Consider the following 25,498-nt stretch of genomic DNA (forward strand, 5'->3'; position numbering starts at 1 on the left):
GATAATTCAGTGGAAAAAAAGTTATTAAAATCAATTGACATGCACTACAAAATGCACTACACAGTTGCGATGTTATACCTATGTGATGTTGCTTATCTTCCCCTTTATTGTTCAACGTGTGACAGTTTAGATAGCATTTACTTAACCTTTAAGCTCTTACGTTAAGCTCTTACGTTAAATGCACAACATAAAGCTGTTTTTCCTTTAACAGGAGTCAGAAGAGCTGTCCTCTGATGAAGAGATGAAAATGGCAGAAATGCGACCACCACTGATTGAAACCTCCATAAATCAACCAAAAGTGGTAGCTCTTAGCAACAGCAAAAAAGGTGAGATGCTCTAAAAAGCAAATAGTTCTCATAGTTCCTTGACTCAAAATCGCTAGTTTTTCTAGTTAAATTAGGTGTTTTAATTTGTGTGTTAAAAGAAAGATGATCAATTGCCTAGTTAAGCAATGAAAACAGAAAAGAATTCTGTAGAATCTTATACTTGAGTGTACAGTAGAGAAAGCTGTACTGACCTCCTGATTTTCTTTTTTTTTTTTTTGTCATCAGTATAAAAGCAGAGGGAAAAAGGACTATTTTCTGGCTTGGGGGACTGTTAGCTTGAAACACTCTCAATATGTTGAAAGAGGATTGCAGAAAATGGTATTTACCTTGAAAACATTCCATATTTCCTCCCTCTCCCAGGTTTTGTGGGCTTGTTTAAATTTCTCAAAGAAGTTGTGCACTCTTCCTAAGGTTTAAGAATAAACTTCTCTTGTGTCAACTCTTTCTACACTCACTTTACTCTTTGATCTGGGGTGAGAGGAAATAAGAATAAGAATTGTTTTTGTTAGCTAAGTTCTATATTACTTCTCTGGAAGATAATTTGAGTCTGGATAACCGTTTCCTTAAGAGTAAGGAATGACCTAAGATTCAGAGAAAACAAAATTAAGTCAAAGAGCAGATTGTATTTTGCTTCATGTGATGTCCTTGTCCAGGAAAAAAAAGGCTCTTCTAGCTACTATATGTAAGAGGGAAAGATTTTGAGGATGGAGGAAAAGCGCACTGAGGTAGCTGGAAGAGTCTTCTGAGGATTACCTGGAGGTGAAAAAAAACCTGATGTTTATCAGTGTTGTTGTTGGACTTTTATGCCTGGCTAAAGTTAGTAAGTCAAAACTTTTCTCATCTCTGGAGCTAGAAATTAGATTCACAAATTTATGCTTTTGGTGCCTATAACTGTCTCTTGAAGCAAAAATTTAAATGTATTGATTTGTGCACTTTGTGTGCACAAATTGTGTTTGCTCATGTCAAAATCATGGCTGGCTTGAAGTCCTGCAGATCAATGATTTTTATATGGATGTGGTATGTAAGTGTGCATACATTATGCAAGAATAAATATGGAAAGATATAAATAACTCTGATCACTCTTAGGTGATCTGCGGAGGATGGGAATGCATTGGGTTCCAGTTGCTCAGAAGAATATTTTTCTTTCGTATGTTTTACATTCATAAAACTCTATACAGTTCTAGCGATCCAGTTCTTTCCAGACTGTTTGTTGTAATAAGTAGCTATTTATCAATTATATAATGTTCAAAAACAACAACTGTGCGCTTTCGAAGTTCTGCATGTCAAGCAGTGTACTTTGTTTTCATAGTGGCTAATAGACTCACACAACTGAAAACTTTGGAGTCGCTGCAAAAATAAAAACATCATTTGTTGGATAAGTTTGGGAAATATTACATAACGTAACACTTAGATTATGCCAAGGAAACTTGGAATAAAGCAACAATTTAAATTGCATTAACAGGGGAGGGCTATTTACATTGAACCAAATATTTCAGAAAAATTGGAACTATTACAAGCAGTCTTCTGTGAATTTATTAAAAAAAAAAAAACACACAACAAAAAACAAGTTTGTGAAGGTGATAGCTTATATATTAGTTTCCAGTAATGTGTCACTAAGAAAAACATATGATTTCTAAACACCTTAACATGAACACTCTGGCTATTAAACACATGTATGTATCTATAACTAAATTGGCTTTTTTTTGTTTCAGATGATTCAAAAGATGCTGATTCGTTATCAGATGAAGCTACCCATAATAGCAATCAAAATAACAGCAACTGTTCCTCTCCTTCTCGAATGTCAGATTCTGTTTCCTTAAATACTGATAGTAGCCAAGATATTTCTCTCTGCTCTCCAGACAAAGAAACACATGCTGCTGTTTTATCCAAGATCAGGTTTGTAAAATACTGTATACAACTGAGCAAGTATAATAGCAAAATGTTACTTAATCTTTCGTATGCAATTTCCATTCCTTTAATTCATTAATCATTCATTAAATAATCTAAATTGTAATGTTTTAAAGTAATGTTGACTAATGAAATGGTGCTTTAAAAAAAAAAAAACACACAAAACTTAGTACAAATTCAAAGACCAATTCTAGTATACAAGACGTGGTTCCATTTCTTCTTATAATAAGGTATAATAATTTCATTCTTAATTTGTGTTATCCCTGCTAAATACTTCCAGTATATCATTTTAAAACCTCCTGTTTTTGTTTGTGTAATGTTGAAGATCCATGTGATTACTAACATAATTATTAAGTAGCTTTTAGAAAATTTTAATGAAAGGAGTTGAAGCTTACTACTTCTTGTGGGTTTAATTAAAATGTGCCTTTAAAAAAAAAAGCCAATGAAAACATGACTTCTGTCTAGAATTGTGATGGAACTCGGAAGTGTTTTTTTTAATTAAATTACTTTCACTTCATACTTTTTGACGTTTTAAGCTGTCTTTAATCATTCCTGTTCATTTTAAGTAACCATAACATGATCATGTAATTGATGACAGAAAGCCAAGTTGCTGAAGTAAGCCCTCTGTGTAATGTACTTTCATAATGGTAAAGTAGCAAATAATAAATTTGTTTGTATATTGCTCTTTGTCCTCTATTGTGTACACAGCATGACTGTGGTGCACATTACAATTAATTTTTCTGAAATTTCTTAAAGGAATATATTGGTCCTTTGGGTATTTCTTCTAAGAACTGTCTTTTCTTACAGGCGAGAAGATGAAAATTTGAATAATCTTTTGCAAAATGGAGGTGAATTGAGCATTACAGTAGAAGAAAAAATAAATGTGCAAGAGAAGGTTACAAATCTGTCTGAATATGAACTAAGCCTTGAAGAAAGAATAGGCCTGATAGGAAAAGGTGTTGATCTAAGCACTCCTACAGAAGAGTCTCACAAGTTAGACCAAATAAATATGAATATCAATAAACTAGCTAGTGAAGAGGCAGTGCCAGTTCCTGTAGAAAGGTTAAAACCGCAGGAAATAGCGTCAGTAAAGGGCTTTTTGAACAATATTGTAAGAGAAGAAGGTGAACAGTTGGAAAATGGAAATAAATATCCTATAAATAAAGTAAATGGACATCCTGAGGAAGCAGTACAGTCTCCCAGTAAAGAAGAACTAATGAGAAGCAGTAGAGCTGATGGTGATTCTTCTGCTGAGCTGTCTATTTCACGGAGCACTGAAGACTTGTCACCACAGAGAAGTGGTCCTGTGATGAAGTCTCACAGCATCACCAGTATGGACCCTGGTGGTCTTAAAATCTATGATATTGTCAATGACAATGGATCTCCCCAGGCAAACTCAGTGGTAAAATCTGCATCTGGTAGTGCAGATGGGAAAAACATAGTCCGAAGTAAATCTGCTACCCTTCTGTACGATCAGCCTTTGCAAGTTTTTCCTGGGTCGTCATCATCATCTGATTTAGTATCTTCTACAAAAGCTGCATTCAAGTTTGACTCAAATCACAATCCTGAAGGTGCTAATGTAGTGAGAGGATCAGTGACAGGTGGTGCACAGATGTTTTGCACTCCCCAGTATAATATTCAGTACAGCAGCAGTGCAACAGCAAAAGACACTTTGTGGTCCCAGAAACAAAACACCCAAGTCGAACAAAGCAGCTTACCTCCTTCACGTCTGCTAAGGTCTGACAGCACAGAAACCCCCAGCTATGTAAAGCATTCTGCCAATATGAATTTCTCTAATCATAACAATGTCCGAGCCAGTGCTGCATATAACACTCATCAACGGATGTCTGGGAGACATGTAGATATGTGGGCTGTTCCACCAAATGATAGACTGCTCCCTGGAGCAACCAGACACACTCTTCAAAGACAGAGTAGTGTTTCTTCTACAGCTTCTATAAATGTTGGTGATACTGGACCTTCAAGGCGGGCCCAGATTCCTGAAGGGGATTATTTAACATACAGAGATTTGCATTCAATGGGAAGAGCTCCACCAATAATGTCAGGGCAACAGAGACCTCTTTCTGCCAGGACATACAGCATTGATGGTCCAAATGTACCGCGACCACAGAGTGCTCGGCCATCAGTGAATGAAATACCAGAAAGAACTATGTCAGTTAGTGACTTTAATTACTCACGGACTAGCCCTTCAAAGAGATCAAATTCAAGGGTTAACTCAGAACACTCTTTATTAGACCCTACAGGAAAAAGTAAAGTCCCTCATGACTGGAGGGAACAGGTGCTGCGACATATTGAGGCTAAAAAGCTAGAAAAGGTAAAATAATTTTTAAAATTTTCTACCTTTCTGTCATCTGGGTATGGAATAAGTTAAATAATATGTTTTGAACTGCTTTTAATTGCCAGTGAAAATATACTTCTGTACTTCTACTAAAAAAGGATGTTTGTGCTGAATATCTGAGAAACAAATGATAGTCCATAAAAGAACTTTACCCTGAAGAAAAAAGTCCCTCTTGATTTTACATCATACTTGCCAGCTTAGTCCAGTTACTTTAGAATACATTAAATGTCCTCTTGACCATCTGAAGTACAAGGCCAGCTCTTTTAGGCCAGGTAATTTTTATTGCTGTTATTAGCATTATATTCATATTCTACTAAAATATTCCCTTACCCTTCTTGATCTTTCTCTTCTGCCTTTCCCCCCTGTTTCTTCTTCACTTCAAGAGCAAGGAGAAGAAAATCAGTAAAATCTATTTAAAAGTATAGGCCTACAGCTTCAGTTTCTGAGGAATTCAAAATCCATAATTAACATACATTTGCCTCCAAGCCAGTTGTCTTTTGAAGTTGGATATTTGACAGATTGTTGAATGAATATTTATTGCTGTGAGATGAGAACACTTAAAAATCTTGTTCATTTCAGGAAATCACAGGAGGTTTTGATATAACTAGACATGATGAACAGGATTCTTCATGTACTTTAAATGCTATCAAAAATTTGAGCTGATATGTAGAGCTAAACAATTATATATCTTCAAAGAATTCAGGTAGAGACTGGAAGAGTATATTCTGTTATGCTGTCCAGCTAAACCAACTATAAAATCACTAAACATTGGGCAGGATATCATTAGCCTGATCCTGTTTCCTTGGAGGGGAAGTGAGTAAAGTAGCCAAAATACATTTTGATTAGGCAGCTAGATGGATTTTTTTTTTTAATTTCTTTTGAAAGAACTTAGTTCATACGTTTGTGATTATTATGCCAAGCATTTCAATCTTGTTGATAGGTGAAGTAATTTATTTAGGGATGGATGAAAAAAATAATTTCAACTATATTTTTTCTCTGGATATCCAAGTATTTGGAGGATTGGGTATGGTTTTGTTTAAGTTGCAGAAATGCTAGTGATTGAAAGGGTCTTTTGTTCTTGTTTTCAAAGAGGTCTGCACAACTGCCCCACCTGTTCTTATGGTCTAGTTTGAGTCACATAGAACATAAAATATTTTAAGGCTTTCATAGTATTGTGTTCTAGCATGGAGGACGCTATGTCCCACAAGGCTGTCACAAACATCACCGTGTTCCAATCCTAATTAAAGGTGTATTGTCTCATCTTCCATTCTTCTGGATGTATATATCAAATCTTACATGAAACAATGGAAAGGGAAAAATTTGAGCAATGTTTGAGTGCAAGAAACAGAAGTTCGGTGCACCGACACAATTTGTTTTTATCTCTTTCTTGTATTGTCTATATCTGACATGTTAGGAACGATGTTTAATGCATGGTTGAAATCCTTTCTGGTACTGTAGCAGTGTAGTCACCTTGACTGAAAGGAAATTGATTCACTGACTTTAAACTTTATATCTGTCCATACTTTCTTTCATGCTTTCTATGTAAACCTTAATTTTTGTTTCCTGCTAGAGGGATATGGAATAGCTGCTATTGGGTTCTTGGCTATGCATCTTATCTAACATATCTTAGCAGTCTGTTTTTTGTGTGCATGTTTCTTTTGTTCTGGCCTTGAAGCATTTTAAAGTGGCTCTTACTTAGCAGTCTAAGATTTTTATGAATTTAAAAGTGAATGTGTATGTAATTCTCTACTTCATATTCTCTGGGATATGATTAACTATTAAATTATGAAAAATGCAGATATGATCCTATATGGCAGCTGGCAAATATGATAATGTGGAAATTCTAAGAATTCACTATATGTTTCTTCTTCTAAAATAATGGTTTCACGTATTTGTTTGTTCTTAAAAAGTAACTTTTTAATGGGGGTGCTTAGTCTATGAACCAGACTGCTGAAGTGTTTTGAAGTCAAAAAAAAATAAAAAAATCAATATTTACTTAACAGAACTCGTTTAAGGAACAAGCGTTTATTGGAAACTGCTTTGACAAAACTTTCATGGATTTATAATGGCATTTCTTTTTTTAAGTATAAGACATAGCTCTGACAAAAACAGGTATACAAAATGAAGCCTTATGATGAATATTTAATTCGTATGTTCTTGCCTGTTGTTATACACAACAGTATGGGTTATAGATTAATAATCTTACCTTTGCTATGACTCTTCCAAGACTATTACTGAATTAATCACACTTTTAATTTCTATCCTGTAGTTCTTAGGAAACAGTATGTGTGGTGGTTTTGACTTCTTGAGGTTTTTTTTTGTTGTGGTGATGGTGTTCTTTTATTACTATTATTTGGGGGTGGGGGTGGGGGAAGTGAGGCTTCTGAAATAACGTTTTGCTTGGTTTCTATAAAATTTAGTAACTGGAGGGAGTTAGCAGAGGGTCAACCTGCTGAAATAAACATTGTCTTGTTGGGCAAAATTAGAGAGACTGATTCTTTTTATTTCTTAGACCTTTTCACCTGATGCAGGTGAAAAAAATATTCAAGAGTTTAGTTTGCATGAGGAGGAGAGAGATAGGATTGTTTTAAGTCCTGTAATAATGATTAACAGTGGATTCCAGCCAAGTTAACCAGCATCTGTCATTCCTTTGACAGGATGTAAGGGCCCATATTCCAAAGAGCTAAAATTATCCATCTGGTTGCATGGAAGGGAATATAGGTCATAAGAGCATTTATAAGTTGATATTCTGCATATATTCTGCAGAAACATTTGGCTTATTTTATGTAAAACATATTTTATTCTGAGATAGAGAAAAGGGTTTATTTAAATGTCAAGCTGCTCTCTAGTGGTTGGATATGTAAGCTGTTGGAAAGTATGCAACAAATTCTGCCCCTGCCCCACCCCACCTTCCCCCACCGCCAAACCTCTTAAATTTAGTGTACAGGTGAGTTTCTACAGTAATATTTTTCATCATATCTTCTTTTCAAGCATGAATTGCCAATTTATCTACATAATATGTGATGATAATCATAGAACCACAGAATGGTTTGGGTTGGAAGGAACCTTAAAGATAATCTTATTCCAACCCCCTGCCATGGGCAGGGCCACCTCCCACCAGACCAGGTTGCCCAAAGCCCCATCCAGCCTGGCCTTGAGCACTTCCAGGGATGGGGCACCCACAGCTTCTCTGGGCAGCCTGTGCCACTGCCTTACCGCTCTCTGAGTAAATGCCTCCCCTTCTAATATCTTCCCTCCTTTAGTTTAAAACTATTCTCCTTCATCCTATCATTATCTGCCTGAGTAAAAAGCCCCTCTCCATCTTTTTTATAAGCCCCCTTTAATTATTGAAAGGCCACAACGAGGTCTTCTCGGAGCCTTTTCTTCCCCATGCTGAACATCCCCAGCTCTCTGTCTTTCTTCATGGGACAGGTGCTCCACACCTATCATAATAAGCTGTAAATATATATAAATATGGATGGTAAATTAATAACTTTCTAGACTTGTTGAAAGTTTTCATTTAGGAATTAAACGATGATATTGTCTGTTTAAAACACTAGAATCCCATGTTTTACTGTGTGGTAGAGGAATTTCTCATCCTTTAACTGCAATAATAGATATCTTTAGGAGTTAAGTGCAAATACCTTTTATATGTCAAGGAAAGTAACTTCAGTAGGCCTGTGCACAAATAAAACTAAGTTCTTAAATGTTTATAAGAACACAGCTTTAACAATATTTGGACACTGATAAATTAAAGGAATGGTACCCATTCAGTAGCATTCAGAACCCATTAGTTATAAATTTTGATTTCAGATTTTTTTCTGTTTCTCTGTTTTGAACAGACTACTGAATCACCAATGAATTAGAATGATGTTTTATGGAGTTTAGTAATCAATAAATAACACTTTCAAAATAAGAAAATTATTGACCATTTTGAAAATAAACTAGTCTTGACCCTGCAAATGTTTGACCAGTACCATTTAAACTGCATGTAATACCCCGTACGTAACTCTGCTATAGGTATATTATTAATGATACATTTTTTGGATGTTCAGAAACCTAGATTTGTGCCCTTTTTTTTCCCCTCTCTCATGACAGAAGGAGAATAGTTTTGTAATGTTTAGGTTCCTCTTTTTAGGATAAACTGGTATCTTATTTCTATAAGATTTCAAACAACACTATTTTCCTAACATGCTTTTATTTAGCAAGGCTTCAAGCATTGATTTCAGGTGTTCCTGAATACTTACAGCAAACTTTGTCCAATTACATTTAACTATAGGAATCTAGATAGCTGAGGTGAGAATGACAAGTGAAGGGTTTTCAACCTTCAGCTGGCAACTAAGTCCTGTTTAAAAAGAAAAAAAGGAAAGAAAAGGAAAAAGAGGCTAGTACTTAGGCTTACGTGTTAAGTCAGCAGTTAAGCCCAAGATAAGTAGAGTGAAGAGTCTTGTTCCCTGAACATATTTGAGTATTATTAGTTCCTGTTCTATACCAAAAATGTATTTATTATTACGAGCTACAGCTACATCAAACTGGTGTCAGTGACTTTTGGGACACACTGGAGACTGAGGATATACTTTTTGTAGTATATAATATTGTAGAGCTTGGAACAGTTGCAATGGTATATATTGTGCAAACAAGCCATAAGGAATTTGCAAATAAGGTGTCAGATGCAAAACTGTGGAGTGTGTAGACAAACGTAGGGAGGTACTTTGAGGCACTACGGAGTTGAAGAAAACTGGCATCCACATTACTGAGTGTTTGGACTGAAATTCAGAGGAGCAGTAAGTTCACGTTTGACATTTAGTAAAGAGAGACTTTAAGGACAAACACTGTTTTCTCCTCCTAAGAGGGAAGAAATTCTGGAGTTTTGTCTGGAAGCTTGAAACATCCATTGGCTATAGAACAGTCGAAGTATAGAAGAGGAAAATAAAGAAAGCTCACTACATCATTGTGTGAGAGGTTATTCAAGAGCCTTGACCAAGAAATATCATGTATTGCCAGTAAATACTGTTTTCCAAGGGGGATTCCAATGACTGTGCTACCAGAACATCTGAGGAGTATGAATATGCAGAGGCATGAGACTTTGATTATTAACTTGTTTTAGTTTCACAAGATAAAGTAGTATGAAAGCAAATGTCTGCTTCAAGACCTCAGACTTCTCAAAATCAGGTTTATATGCATAGTCAGCAGACAAACCCCTAAATCTATTTATTCTTGTAAGAATTATTGCAGTCTTCTAGTTATATATATATATTTTTTATTGATACTTTTTTCTTTTTTTAATTGAAAAATTAGAAACTTTATAAAAACAAATAACTTTAAATTTGCTCGGTTTTGATTTTTTTTTTTTATGATGGATCTTGTATTATTGTCATTTTTTTTTGTGAGTTCATGTCACTGTTTTAATATTACTTCATTTGAAAGGTGGGACATGGGTGTGATTTGCTTTTTCTTCCGTGCCATCTTTTTATTTTGTTACATTCTTGCAACTACAAAAGTCCACGGTGGCAAGAAAATAATGCCCACTGCATTCTCTCTATTAACCTTGCCAATACTGTGGAGGTCAGGTTTGCAAGGTGATGCAGCTCAAGACCAAGCCACTATCACTTGTGCTCTTGGAACTTGTGGCATGCTTTGTCGCCTACAGTGGCACAGGGATATGCTCATAAGGTTTCTTGCAGGCCTCCTTTTTTAATTTAAATGAGAATTAGAATATCTTTAAATATTCATATTCTTGAATGAAGTGTTATTAGAATGTGTTGTAGACATTGCCATCACTGCAAGAGCGAAAATGCTCAACCAGACTGTTAGATCTCTGTGTGTATGTAAGTTATTATTTGTACTGTACCAGTAACAGGGAAAACATGGGACAAAATAGTAACAACTGGTAATTAAATGTTTTTCCACAGGTGTGTACTTTGTCAGCTATTCTTCCCACAATGTACTTGATAATGTTGCAAATTGACTGAAACCTTAGGAATTTTGACGAGCTGTGCACCAATGTTCTTTTTCCAGACACAAACATTTGAATGACTTTATTTACATGTAACTCTGCATGTAAACTGTTGATTGCGTGCTGATTTACGGTAAATAAAGGTTAAGTAGGGCTCACTGAGTTGTGTTTTATACATCACAGTGGTCCTGTTCTTGCATGGTTTTTATCTTGCATGACAATGGAATATGTCTGTATTAGTCTATGTGTAACATGTCTTGTGGTTTATGCATGCTGCACTAATCTCTGTGTTAAATCTGTCCCCTCTTTATTCAGAGCATGCTGTCTAGGTCCTTTAATTCCAATTATGCTGCAGTTAGCAGCTTTCACTATGGCAGCTCTAGGGATCTGCATGGCAGCCAGGGTAGTGTTGCCTTGAGTGTTGCAGACGGAAGAGGTTCTGGTGTGCACGTTGTTCGAGTGAGTACCTACAGGAGGCTATTGCAATTTATAGAGGGGGAAAGAATAAAATGTGAGAGATGCCCTTTAAATTGATAGTTACCCTTCTAGAAATGAACAGTGCTTTCAACGAAAAATACGATTTGTGCTGGATTTTTAATAGGTGTTAAAATACTTTGCTTTTACTTCATATGCCTTGACTTATTGTAAGGTTTTTCAGATTAATGGCATGAGGTTGAGTTTTCTAATTATTTTTTGTATATTATTGAATATAAAAATGTCTGGTTTTGCTGTACATGTTGTGAACCAGAGATTACCATTCTGAATTTGACCTATGTTGAAAGTGATTGAACAAAATGTTGTTATGCTGCTTTTTTTTTTTTTTTTACCAAACAAATGATATAAACTGTATTGCAAGATACTTTAGACATTCAAGGAAATGAGTCCTTTGGTTTGTAAGAAAATGAGAGGAAACAACTCCTTAACTCTGAGCATCTTGAATGATGCTATGGTACCCATAGTGAGCAGGATAAAGTCACCAGAAAACTTTTAACCATGTAAATCCTTGAATGAGCAATCTTCACTGTTGACTTTTCTTAATATGCTGGTGATCAAAGACACCTCTGCAGTTGCTGTTTTTTGTAAATATCCAGCAATATCTTCTGGGTATAGTATCTTACCTATTAAGGTTTGTTTTCTACATAAATACAAGGAATGTGCTAGTTTTTTTTTTTTTTTTTTAAGATAAAGAATAATAAAACCCTTAAAATGTTTTGTTTTGGGCATCTTATGAGAACTTTTTAGTTGTTTGAATAATACAAAGACATTCATACTGTTGCATTCTGTGTAAAGTATCCCCAGGCTTCAACTCCAGGAGACCAATGTCCAGATGAAGTGTTCATTTCAGGAAAGCAGAATTATGCGTCTGCCACACTTAGTCTCAAAGATGTTCCTCCAGACAGCCTGAAGAAAGTAGCTGTGCAGGTAATTATCTACATGATATCATGGATAGGATATATTTATTATTGTTTGTATAAACTTATGCTGAGATAGCAGTTGTAACTGGGGCTTCTCTGAAACATAAAACAGGATTACACCCAGGTATTTAGTAGTATAAGGATATTTAGTAGTATAAGGAAAATAGCATCCTGGTTCTGGAAAACAAAGTTTTTAACTGTATAAAGGGGGTTAATTTTTATTTTCCTTCATTGAGGGCTTAGAAAGAAAAAATGTGCAGAAAAAGAAGTAATTGCAAGTGGAAATTGGAATATGGCAAATGATATCAGGGAAGCAGATTGAAGCTGATTAAACCATTTAAAGAACAAGCTTGAAGTCTGCTGTGATGAAATTGCAGTGGTAAACTAGAATTCATAGAAGGCATTCTGTATTCATGTCAGAGGATCATCTATATGAGCAGGACTTACTGCAGTGAAACTAAGTGGGTATGTGTAACTTATGATGCAGCAATTCACTTTCTTTTTATAATCTGTGTTCTTGGTTGCATTTCTATAGACATTAGATATTGGAATAATGATATAGATATATCATTATTGATATATGTTGCATCTGTAAACTCTCTACCTCTGATAATGCACCAGTTTTCCCATCATGCTTTAGATTTTCAGGAAAGACAGTAGAAAATCTTGTAAATTGAATATGTCTGACCTGTACATAACCTAAGATATGCACACATATGCATACCCATTTTTCAGAATCACTTTGACAAAGGAACTCTTCTTAACAGAATAGGTTCTCTGTCCATTCACCTAGTATGGTTAAAGGTTGAAATTTGCATGCTTCAGTTATAACTTTGAAAAACAGAGTATCTTAGTATCCTTGTATCCTCTAACTAGTGGGATAACAGTCGTAGGCAGAAAAATATGCAACTCAAGACTGTGGCATTTCTGGAGTGTGGGAATCCTACAGAGGGATGACTGACTATTTAGGCTTCGTAAGAGTGGGAAGAAAGAAAAGGCTTCCCATCTCAATGTGGAGCTGCAGAGCCCCCTGTAGCTCTGGGGCTTCAGTAAGAAATGTGACCAACGTCATCCTTAGTGAAATGGTTAGTGAATTGCATGTCTTTACAGTTGAGTACCTTACTGCCATGACTATACCTATCAAATCAGTAACAGATGGCTTAAGAAAAGAATAACGTTTATTGGAAATACCATCATTACGGTTTTGATATTAAAATCTTGAGCTTATATGTGAATTTGTTTGGAAGGTCTTTGAGTGAAGTGGTCACCAAAAGATGCTCAGAGAGCAGATAACTTCTGTATCGTAGTTGTGTGGGGTTTTGTATCTTGTGTATGATCTACTGGGAATTGTTGTGGAAAATTTTACGTGATAAAAGTGCAATCTCCAAGATCAACCACGTGCCAGTACTGTCAATTATGCTGCCAGAAAATAATAGTCTAGGTAACTCAGTGAAAAAAGCATTTATCTAGTGTGCTCTGGTAGATTACCACACGTACTAAGTTTTTGTTTTTAAAACTTATTCTCATGGTGTCAGAGCAGATGACTCTCATGAAAACTGAGTGCAGTTGTGCATGATTCATAACAGTAGTTTTAGTAATGTTACTAAAATTAAAAGCAAACTTGAGAAATATTGAAATGATTAAGGAAGAATTGAGGATTGTTACTTACAGAATGTATGACAGTAAGAGTATTCATGTTTTATTCAGATACCTTTGACAAATGGGCAAATGTGCCAGCCTCAAAGACCTCAGGCAAACTACAGCCAAGTCCATCATCTCCCTCCTCAGTCATCAGTTGCAAGACATCCATCTAGAGAACAGCTAATTGATTACTTGATGTTGAAAGTTGCCCACCAACCTCCCTATGCCCAGTCACAGTGTTCTCCCAGACAAAGCCATGAAATGGTAAAGCAAGAGGTAAGAGTGAAATCTAATTTGAATGCATGACATCTGTCTGTTATAAAGAAAAATGTGGTAGATTTTTAAGAGGATGTACCAACAACTTACGCTTGCATCTTTTTACTGAGATAGAAATTTACTTCTTGACTACATTTATTGATCACCAACTCGTTATTTATGAGTAACTGAAAATCTCAAAGTACCAGTACAACTTCTAGTACTTTGCAGCTATTCATTGCTCTCTGTAATGGTTCAAAAATCTGCAAATGTAGAAGTATACAGCTGTGAACAAAAGTCAGGATTTAAAAAAAAAAGTGTGAGCATCTGATGCATGCTTGATAATAATAATTAGTTTTATTTAAGTTAGACGTTAGATAGTGTAAGACTGGGTAAGAAATTCTCATAACCATTTGTTATAATCTCATAACCAATTATTTGTTTGGACCAATGTTTCTTGCATTGTGGGCAACCTTCTTTCTGCTCTTGCACATAAGATGTTTCCTTTGTATTGTTTTGTTATTTGAGAAAATACTGAGAGCTTTTCTTTCTGTCTTTCTTTGCTAGAATGAGTATGTCCGCTTTTTGTGCAAAATTTTGTTTTCTAATCAACTCCTCTGGCAAGAGAAAGGATAGACATTGTTGGTTATGTAGAACTGAGAATGAAAGTAGGAGCTAGGTTTAATTTAAAATTCAGCTAGAAGTAGCAAAGAAATAGGAGGAGCAAATTATTCTATATGAACATGTGCATTTGCTCGGGTCATTAAATTCTTTTACATAATATCTAAATATCTCTGAATTTAAAATCTACATAGATTACTATGGTTATAATAGCAGTGATATTAGGATAAAACTTATGTACAATGATATAACATGCTGTTGTACTGAAATCTTGGTTTGAATTAATATTATGAGATACAATATCGTCTCAGATTGTCATAAATGCTTTTGAGTTTTTTTCTTTTTAAAAGCTTCTGTTCATATAAATTCCATAGTAATAAATTCATGACAGTAGAATTGAATGGAAATTTCAGCTGCTACTTCTAACTTTGCTTGTAACTAATTAGATTCGAGTGAGGATTGACAAGGATCCTGAACTTGGATTTAGTATATCAGGAGGAGTCGGTGGTAGAGGGAATCCATTCAGACCTGAAGATGATGTGAGTATTTTATAGTTATGTATCTTAAAATCATTCTGATTAGGAAATGTTTCCAGTGTTTACCAAAGGAGATTAAAAAATACAAATATATATATATATATATCCTCCATATATATATATCCTCCAAATACAAATCACTCCAGGACTTGGTGGGAGAAAAGTGAGGAAAAAAGTTATTTACAAAAAATAAGGGTAGTAGGTGACCACTGTGTAGGCACATGGCAACACAAAGGATTGTTCTGACTGAATGTCACTTACAGTGTTCCAGATATCAGTCCACGGATTTGAGGTAATGAATCATGGAGTTTACACTTAGGAATTCTCTGAAAAGAGAATATGATTTAGCCTACAGCATTATTTCCGGTGGTTGTTAATTCGTCTTGACATACACATCTGCCAAATTAAACAAAGGCTTGAGTTACACATCAGGCAGATCAGAATTTGCCCTTCAATATTCCTTTAAAGGCAGTTTTCCTGGATTTAACATCAGAAGAGGACAGCAGCCACTAAAGCCTATAAAATAGTATTGCATTCTCTTCTGTTTAGGGTGGAAAATTGAAATAATGTTTTGAATTACATCTTTACACCATACTTTATGAAATAAGTTTTCAAAAATGTTTTACGCTTCTCTTTTTCAAGGGTATCTTTGTAACCAGAGTACAGCCGGAAGGACCAGCATCTATGTTGCTGCAGCCTGGGGATAAAATAATTCAGGTACTGTAGTCGTATAATTAACTATCATGTATAATATATCAGTTGATTTTTAATTTGCTTCTTTTCTAAGAGTAGAATGGTTAATTTTTGTGTAGATTGCCAGTATCTTTCCAGAAGCGTATCAGTATTCTGTAATGATCCTTTTTTCTTCCACCTAGCATTAGGATAAGTGATACAGGCTGAAGCATTAATCAGTTGGATCATTTTTCAAATTCTGAACATTTTTCATAATTTTGATAATTGTCCTCATGGATTGTAATAATAGTCCTTATGTCATTCAATATGGAATATGAGTGAGTTCATTTGGCTTTAGCATCATTCAGGTATTTAATTTGTAGTCATTCATATGCAGTATTCTGAATAATAAGTTGTCTGAACACTAGCAGTAGCTCCTCATGCCCTCCTTTCCCCAGCTGCATACATCTGTTGCATCCTGCCCCTCCCGCCCCCAGTCTGCAGTTCCTGCCAGCCTTTGCTTCCTCTCCCCGAGCTGACAGGGGTTGGACAAGTGCAAGCACTGGCAGAAGCCGCTTCCTTGATGACTGATACCTGCACATACCTCCTGGCTACCCCATCTGCCACCAGAGAGCCCCGAATAGTTTTTTTCAACAGCCATGGCTTCTGGGCTGCAGCTGTGTAGCTTTTTCTATAGGAATTTAGTACCTTTCAGACCACTTCTGTATCAGATTTGTATGAAATTGTCTAATGAACTTACAGGTTATTTGTGGAAGGGTCGAGGAAGTAGACAATGGGATTATATGAGCCTTACTGTTTTAGAGAAACGGGCTAACAGGACACTTCAGCTGTGCTGTAGCCACACTTTAAGTTGCAGAGCTAGTCTTCTGATAAAAAAATATTTTTACTACTACACAATTACAAGTTTGAGAGTGTTTATAGAGTTACTCGAAATGACCGGTGTCTAGATAATTGTGTGCAAGTCTTAAGATACTGTTCCATACTAGGTTAGGACATTCTGTACAGATAATGGCTTGGAATGGTTACTGCTCTTACTGCTCTCTGAACAGACTGTACGCTAAACTTCCTTTGCAGCCCTAGACAGATTTAAAAATTACTGCCTTTATAACAAAGAGTCCAGCTGGTAGCAACAGCATGTATTAGATAATGGGATGAGCACGCACAGCTCCAAAACGAGTAGCTAAGGCTCATGACTGTCCTTAGCTGGCACCTCTGTCATCTCTCTGGTGACACCATAGCTGGCCTCTCTGTCACCGTGTAAGGGGCAGCACCTCTGGGAGAAAGGTGGGATGCACAGCTGGCAGCAGCAGTAGTTCAAACTGGACAAAATGAACTGTCATTCGGCAAGATTTTACTGCACAGACTGAATACGAATTTGCAGCAATACGCCCTGAGAAGTTGAACCATAGCCATGTTTTCCCTCTTTTCTGTGGGCTGCTTAGGATTGCCTGTGTTTGCCAAGCCAAGCCTGTTTTAGGAATGACAAAGGTACTTAGTCATAGGAAAATTGCAGCTGGGGGTGATCTCAGGAGGTCTCAAGCACAACATCCTGTTGAAAACAGTCAGCTCAGAGACTGGAATGTGTTACGTGGGGATTTATCCAGTCAGGTCCTGAAAAACATCCATGTGTAGAGACTGTATAACCTCACAGAGCAACCTGACTGACTGCTGGACTCTGCTCAGAACAGAAAAAAAAAAGTTCGCTGCATCCAGTCTGAACTGTGAGCAAGGGGAAGAAAATCCTAAAAGGGCCTAAAATGCCCCATGAATATTTTTTGTTCAAGGCTTCAGTACTTCTTTATCTATCAGAAACGCCATTTCTAGTGTTTTAACTGAGATGTATCATCTATTCTTCATTTGCTTTTTTTAGCATAGCTATATTCAGACTGAAGAATAAGATAGATGCCTGCTGCTAATGGTTTAAAGTTCATTTTTTTTCTTTTGGTTATGTGCAAATGTATTCAGTACCTTTGGGGCAAAATTCTTCCAAGGCTAACACAACTGTTTAATTCCTTGTAGTGTACACCGAAATGTTCTACCGGCATCAGCAATGTAATCTGAGAATCAGCAGTGTTTTGCTGTGTGCGTTCATATAAGATGTTTTTTTATTTAAAACTTAGTTCAAGCTTAAGTAAACTAACATGAAATATGAGACTGCCATTCTTAATTCTAGATATTTCTTTTTAGGCTAATGGATACAGCTTCATAAATATTGACCATGGACAAGCAGTATCTTTGCTAAAGACTTTTCAGAATGCGGTGGAACTCATCATTGTGCGAGAAGTTTCTTCATAAATACTGTGGATAGCGGGGAAAAAGCCAGCAGGATTCATTGAAGGACTTATGGAAACTGAATATTTTGCCTATTTTTATATGTGAAAGGAACTTGAAAAGAATTATGATCAAAATTTGTACAGGAAATGAAATACTGAACTTGTGGTCAAAGGGGAATAAACCACTGTATAGAACATACAGGAAATCATTTTGGAAATGCATATGCTGAAAAAACTTGTTTTTAAGCATTATAGCAATCTAAGGATCACTCCTCCAAGAACAAACCTGTGTTGTTGTTTTGTACAGATGGTAGGTTTATTTTTGGATAATTCATACACATTACTAAACTTTGTGCAAGGCTTTGAGAAGCCTAGGTTGTAGCCAATGGACAGATGGCAGGGCTGTCTGTCCTGTAGCTGTTTATTGCCTTTATTTTTATTCACCAGATATTAATGTGTTTTGCTGAAACCACTTCTGTAGATATGAACAGGGGATATGAAATGTTGGCTTTGATATGTGCACATTGTATAGATGAATGGGTAGATGGAAGGTGGTGCTGTTTGGACAGAATAAAGGTCAGGTAAAACTGCTATCTGCTATCTAAATCTGGAATCAAGAAAGAAGTAAAAGTGTTTAGTTCTGGAATGTACGTCTACCAATAGAAAATGCAATATAAGATAATGGTGTTTTTTAGGAAGACTGTAATTACAAATTTGTGATATTCTACAGGATTTGTTCCTTATGTAGTCATTGAATATTCATTTGCCACGTGTGATTCATGTTTAGTTGGGTTTTCTTGAATACACAATTTTTTTCAACTGTGCTGTGGAAATGTGCCCAGAGGTTTTTCTGTGCTGTGGAAATCCCCAGTTTTGTGCAAATGGTGATACTTTTATCTTTATAAAAAGTACTCCATTTTAACCTTACAGATTTTTAAAATGAAACCGAAATGGCCAGTTTTTAAGGTTGTTGCCTGTAATACACATTTGAACACACACAAAGTAAATGATGCAGGAAGGATTCTGAAAGTCATCTTGATTTAGTTTGGCCTTTGCATTGCCTTGTTAATCAAAAAGGAAACCATACACATGGCGCTAGGTAACCAAAGCAAGTTTGTGAAACTTTGAACAGTGACGGAGAATTGCTGTGGTGAGATGGAGAGCAAAGGGAGGGTGTACTTACAACCCACCAGTTCGTAATGATGTTTCTTAAAGGGCTGTTCCTACAGGTAACATTAAATGTGAACTAGACACTTCAGAGTCATTAAAGGGTTTCTAACTATATTAATGTAATAGTGATTTACCACAGGCTGCCTTTGTTCCTTATTACTGTATAAAATATTCAATTATGCTTGTATTAATTTTGTTTACCAGAAACATTAACTTTATTTTTCTTTCTCCTTTGTAATTGAATAAAGACTGCATAATCTGCAGTGATAATTAATACACGGTTGTTATGGACCAGGGAAAAGTGCCATAGAAGACCAGTAACTGTTTTTAATCAGGGCTAATGATTAGCCTGTCATTGGAGCAATATTCAGTTATTGCAGTTCATTTTTATTTGCATATAAGTTGGTAGTTTGAAACAGGTATGTTACTTTTTTCCACCCATGTGTACAAAAGTAAATTCTTTTAATAAAGCTAGCAAAAACACCAGCCTCCTTTAGTTTTGGGGAAAAGATCTGAAAGAGAGGAAATATTTAGCTAGCAGAAATAGGCAGTACTTCTTAAGTAAGTGAACTCAAATATTATTGCACTTCTTTCAAAGATGTTAACTATTGCTTATTGTACTGTGTATAGTTCTAATAATTTTAATTGAAACCCTTTAACAACTCTTTGTATATTTTAATTCTTTTTAGTTGATTTTCAGTAATATTTACATAGGAAATAATTTTTTTGATATATTAGCAGAAATGTGCTGTATTTTGATAAAAATTCACTTATTTTCTGTGTGCTGTTAATCTTTAAAAAAAAGAATGAGAAACATAGCTATATAATGGCAGGCTTCAGCGTTCCCTTTCTGAGATGTTTTGTTGTTGTTTATTTTTTTATTGAAAAAAGATGATGTTCACATCACATGTTCATTACTTTTAATCATGTTATTTTTATCACACACTGCCTTTTAAAGGGAATGCATACAGACAAGTCCTAAATTAACTTGGTCTTCTACATAACCTGTATCTTTTGGAAGGGAAAGTACAAAAAGCAGAACTGATTCTTTACTGATCTTGTGTACATTGTGACTTTGTATACGTTTTACAGTACATTTGAGTATATCACTGAAGAATTGTACCGTGTTGTATTTTGCTTTAATGTTAACAGAGTTTTAAAATATATTATGTCACTTAATTTTCAGATTTACGTATCACATGACAATTCTACCAGGAAGTGTTTCGCTATGGTAGAACTGTAGTAATGGGGATTTATAGCAAGAAGTTTAGTACTTCTTGTGGAAACAGTTGGCCAAAGCTTGTCTTTGTTAAATTAGCAAATTAACCGTGAAATAAAACATGAATTATACTGATTTTACTCAGTAAACTTTGGAGTTTTTAATGGATTGATATGTGTTTGTTCCTTCTGTGTCTGTGTGTAAAGGTCAATACATGTCAAGCTAGATGACTTTGCAGAGTGGGAGAAAGATGTCTCCTGAACTAGTCCAGCCAGGATTCAGCAGAAGAGACAATATCAGCACTTTTCATTTTGAATGCATCTTAAACTACATTTTGAACAGGAAAAAAAAAATCCATCAACAGCAGCAGTCACTCAGCATGGCAGTGAGTTGATGCAAACTGTTAATTCATTCTATTCTGAACAGTTCATTAAAGAATCAGTTCAACTGATGTAATGAAAAGATGAAGTCTCCCACATATTTATTATGTAAATATTTTTGAGTTACTTTTTTGGACTGGAGTTTAAAAAATGTGTATATACTTGAAAGCATTCTATGGACACAAACATAGCAATAAGCAACACACAGAATCAAACCTTTATCATTTGGGGGTTTTCGTTTGTTTCTTTAGAAATTTTCCCTTGTCAACAGCTATGAAATGTTTTTATCGATCAGCATTTATTCAACATTCCAAATTTTTGTATATAATTAGACTGTTTCTGAGGTAACACATGGAGAATAGATAATAAACTAATGCTCTTTAAAGCTGTGCGTAATTGACTTATTTAACTTCTAGGAAATTCTCCATGACACAAGTTTATTCTTCTGTAGTTTCTGTAGACCCTAATCCTCTATCAATATCCATTAATGCTCCGTGCATCTCAGTGCGACAGGAGTCTGCTCAAATTGATTTAATTGCAAGACTAGATTATTCACAAACAAACAACAACAACAACAAAAAAAAACCTATCTGAAAAAAGTAGTCTTGCAGTGAAATCATCTGTGTTAGCCAGTGGCTCCTCTTCTGAAGAGATGAGTAGTCTTTTTATGTCTGATGTAAATGAATTAGTTTCAATAGCAAAGAGGGTTGACTAAGTCAAGAAGCAGGGATAAAATGAGTCACTTTGGAGTGCTCTAATAAGATGTATGAGGGCTATTGAGTAAAGAAAGGGAAAAGTTTATCACAAAACTTCACAGGAGAGGCAAATGCAGATTACAGCTGGACAACTAGTTTTCTTGGAAACTACCTAACAATGTAATAATGCAGTTGTTTTTTTTCTATATGTGGAACTGGCATACCAATCTCATGTCTTGACTTTTCCTACTTTGTCCATAGAGAAAACAGACTCTAGCTGTAGCAGGTTACAGCCCTGATGTTGGTTACAACAGTGTTGGGCCCCCTCTGTATTTAAACTTTTCTGCATTTGTTGCCTGCTTTGAGTTTGGAATTTTTTCCCCCTTAATTTTGTCCTTGTTGGTACTCATCTGTAGGATTTTGTTGTCTTTTCTGCCTTTTATGCGTCAGACTTCAAATCTATTCTTTTCCATGTCACAGGTATTACTTGTTAGTATGCCAAGTTCCTGTGCAAGTCAGCCTTTGGTCTCCTATTTGATTTCACAACTGAACAGTTTACTTTTTCATCGGCCATGTGAATGCTGGATCATTCATGAGAATGCTGGATCCATCCTATCAATGTATATAAATACCTGAAGGGAAGTTGCCCAAAGAAGTTGTGGAACCTTTTTCTTGGAGACCTTCAAAAGCCGCCTGGACCTGGTCCTGGGCAACCTGCTCTAGGTGTCCCTGCTTGAGCAGGGGAATTGGTCCAGGCAACCTACAGAGGTCCCTGCCAACTTCAACTGTTCTGTGATGCTGTGACATCTTTTGTATGTTCTCATTCCTGTTGAGAAATTTTAAGAGTACGTTCATACTTGTCAGGAATGGAGGAACCAAATGTGCCATTCTATGAACGTATCAGTGCATACCCATCACAGCAGAGATCATTTAGGAAGTTCTTTCTTTGTCCATATAATTTAAAAGTTCCTTATTTTAACACAGTTTCCTGAAATACTTAGTGCTGGTGTTTCACTAGGCTGGGTGGTCTCCAGTGTACAGAAGTGCTACTTCATCAAGCTGATAAAAGCACTTTATATTGACAAGGCAGTTGCTTCTAGGCTTGGGAACCCACTGTTTTTAATTCACATTCCTATTCATCCTTAACAAGTTAACAATAAAATATGTGATTTAATTTTCTTTGACATTAATTCATCTGATTCTTCTTACAATTTAGAAGATTTGTGACTAGAAAACTAATGACTGTTGGAAGGTAGAGGAAGTTTTCATAATGATGAGCTAAGAAAAAAGCCACTGGAAATTGACAAAAATGAATCTCATAGCACATTTCACATTATATCCCTGTAGTTTGTTTTTGAAATTAAGCTTTCTACAGCTACTGTGTTACTCAGTAACTGGGGCTTCCAGGTTACACCAGGGATGTACACACCCGGTCTCTGCACAGACTTATGTTCAAACAGTGAAAAGATTTTTGATTTTTAGATTTGACACATTTTTAAAAGTGATGGCTCAAGATGATGCAATTACTTGACTGTGTATCTTGAGTGTTACTACATCCACCACCACCTGTCCCATCTCTCCAAGCAGACAATGATCCTCAAAGAGGTTTCCACGGTCATGGAAACAAAACCCCTCTTGCTGACAGTTCTGCAACAATTTGTTGTAGTGCAGTGAGGAGTCCTCCTCCTCTGCCCTCATGGGGGTCCTTGAGGAGGACAGCATGTGGATCCCGTGCCCCTGCTGGGGAATGTGACCTATGGTGCATCACCGCATCACCATCACACCTGAGAACATTTAGGCTGGTCAGAACTCAGATGAGGACCTCTGCTTCACAGCTGCTGCATGAACTGCTGCATCTGCTGGCCGTGCTCCTGGCCTGGCTCTCATATAGGTCTCGTAGTGCCAGCTTCAAGGTGGGTGCCTCACCCTCCCAAAGCAAGGGCAGGTGCAAGCAAGGTGCCATCCAGGCACCCTGGGTCAAGGGCAGCTGACCACATTTGCCAGAGCTTCCACGGGCCCAAAACCCTGTGGCAGCAGCTACCCTCAAGTTTCTCAGGTGGCTCCCAGGAATCCTCCCTCCTCTTTTGCTATTTTCTAAGAGCCTCGTTTCAAGCATGGCATCTCGCCTGATTTCTGGCTCTCTGTGTTCTTGCATCTGCTTTTTCCTGACACTGTCTACATGATCACAACTGTATTTCTGTATTGCAAGTTCGAGATACTGCTTTGTGTTAAGGATAAGAGTTAAGTATAAAAAAAAAAATGCTGCTATTTTGGCTAAAGGAGGAGAAAATGAGAAATAAACATTACAACCTCCATATTTTAGAATTACAACGTACACCACAAATACTCTGCAGGGTTTTGTACATTGGAAAAGTAGGTTGCAGTTAGCTCATTAAAGAGAAAATCTGTTAAGTAGTTACGGATAAACATTACTGAGCTGTGAAATACTCAGTTAACTTGTAGCTGCTGTCTCTCAATGGCTGAGTGAGGACATTTTTGGCAAACAATTTGCATGAATACCTGATCAAAAGTTTTAGAGACATAATAAGAAGAAACAGAACAAGTATGTGACTCTGCTGGCAATGAGATGGGCAAGAACATATTGAAGTTTCTGTTGCTGAAATGACATAGTTTTTTCTGCATGGCCTAAACTTTTGAGCATAAAGAATAAAATTTCCAATAACAGGAATTTTTAACTTTTTTTTTTTTGCAGATGCATAACACAAAGGGGAGTATGGCTCTGCACTTAATGCATTTCATGAGGCATGGATGCAAATTGCTGAGCTATTTCTGTTTCAGTATTTTCCATATTAATGAAGAAACTGTGACAGAATATTCAATCTTGTTTGCCAGACATGTAGAAATAATAATTTGGATAAACTTCCTAAGGAATGTCTCTTAATAGAGAAATTCATAGCAGATGAACCAGATGCTCTTCAGAGAAAACCTCATTCAATTGCTAATGCTGATGATTGAAACTTTGGAGGGAAAAAAAAAAAAGTGGAAAAAAGCATTCTAATGAATTATAAATATGCACTGGCAAAATACATGATTTGAAAGTATTATGCCAAGGCTCCTAACATCATAACATTTTAGCATATTTGATTGATTTTTGTCTGCAACAGCTTTCTCTCACAATAGAATAATCAACAACTGGTTTTGAATATGGAGAAAGTATTTTTGCTGAGAATATTTTTGCCAGAAGTACTTCAATTGAAAGCCATTGCTCCTGTACTGTGAGGTTTTCTAACAAATATTGAAACAAATTATAACAGCTGGTTAGCTGATGTGGTATTATGTCCTGGGAAAAATGAAATAATCATGTAAATTTTTTTTATTTGCTAATTATATTGGGAAATGACTGATGGAGTTGGTGTTGATATATGCAGGGGCTAGAAAATACTCTGTTAGGCCTCCAGACAGATGAAACCTCTAAACATTTTTTTTCTATTGCATTTTAATTCAAAAAGCTATGAAAATACACTTGGTAATTTGAATAATGGGACAGACTCTGTAATAGGTGACTTGCAGTGCTTGTTTGTTTGTTTTTAAAATTGTAGGTTTTAATTATTTGATTATAGCATTAATATTGATATGCTAATTTTAAGGCATCTTAATATACTAAAACAATGAAAGACTTCTCAGCATTAGTACTGAACTTCAGCTGCTTTTCAATAATGTAAATTTTATACAACTTTCAAGTAAGAGTTATAAATTAAATGGTAGTATTTATTAGCAAAATTTTTATGAGGCCAGTAGTGATAATAGACAAATAAAATAACATTCATAATTAAATTTAGAATAAAAAATTGTGTCCCGTATATTTTTGAATATAGTGGTAGCCATTTTTTGATGCTTTGTAAAAATAATTTCAGTATATTCGACTTCTTCACTGTGATCATAAGAGTTTTAAAAAATCTTACAGGTTTCAGGATTTTTTTTCAAGTTAACTTGTTTACCAGCAACCTAATTAATTCCTAGGAAGATTGTCATGACTAGAATAAATATTTAATTTTACCTGTTATTTGTTCAAAACTGTTTTAATTGCCCAAAT

General features: G+C 35.8%; 1 protein-coding gene across 8 annotated transcripts in view; it reads left to right on the forward strand.

Annotated features, from left to right (window-relative positions):
- The window catches only part of ERBIN (erbb2 interacting protein), a 121,335-nt gene extending 100,798 nt beyond the window's left edge, over positions 1 to 20,537 (forward strand). For 7 of the 8 annotated variants that reach the window (XM_066988609.1, XM_066988604.1, XM_066988605.1 and 4 more), the window contains 9 exons: positions 212 to 326; positions 2,039 to 2,222; positions 3,042 to 4,566; positions 10,862 to 11,005; positions 11,837 to 11,968; positions 13,669 to 13,878; positions 14,925 to 15,017; positions 15,657 to 15,731; positions 17,895 to 20,537. In XM_066988609.1, coding sequence (XP_066844710.1) covers positions 212 to 326; positions 2,039 to 2,222; positions 3,042 to 4,566; positions 10,862 to 11,005; positions 11,837 to 11,968; positions 13,669 to 13,878; positions 14,925 to 15,017; positions 15,657 to 15,731; positions 17,895 to 18,002 — 2,586 coding nt within the window. In that variant the 3' untranslated portion in view covers positions 18,003 to 20,537. The remainder of the gene's footprint in view (positions 1 to 211; positions 327 to 2,038; positions 2,223 to 3,041; positions 4,567 to 10,861; positions 11,006 to 11,836; positions 11,969 to 13,668; positions 13,879 to 14,924; positions 15,018 to 15,656; positions 15,732 to 17,894) is intronic. The other variant, XM_066988608.1, reaches the window with a different exon arrangement.
- The last annotated feature ends 4,961 nt before the right edge of the window (positions 20,538 to 25,498 follow it).

The sequence above is a fragment of the Anser cygnoides genome, chromosome Z (assembly GCF_040182565.1).
Source record: "Anser cygnoides isolate HZ-2024a breed goose chromosome Z, Taihu_goose_T2T_genome, whole genome shotgun sequence".
NCBI classification, from domain to species: Eukaryota; Metazoa; Chordata; class Aves; order Anseriformes; family Anatidae; genus Anser; species Anser cygnoides.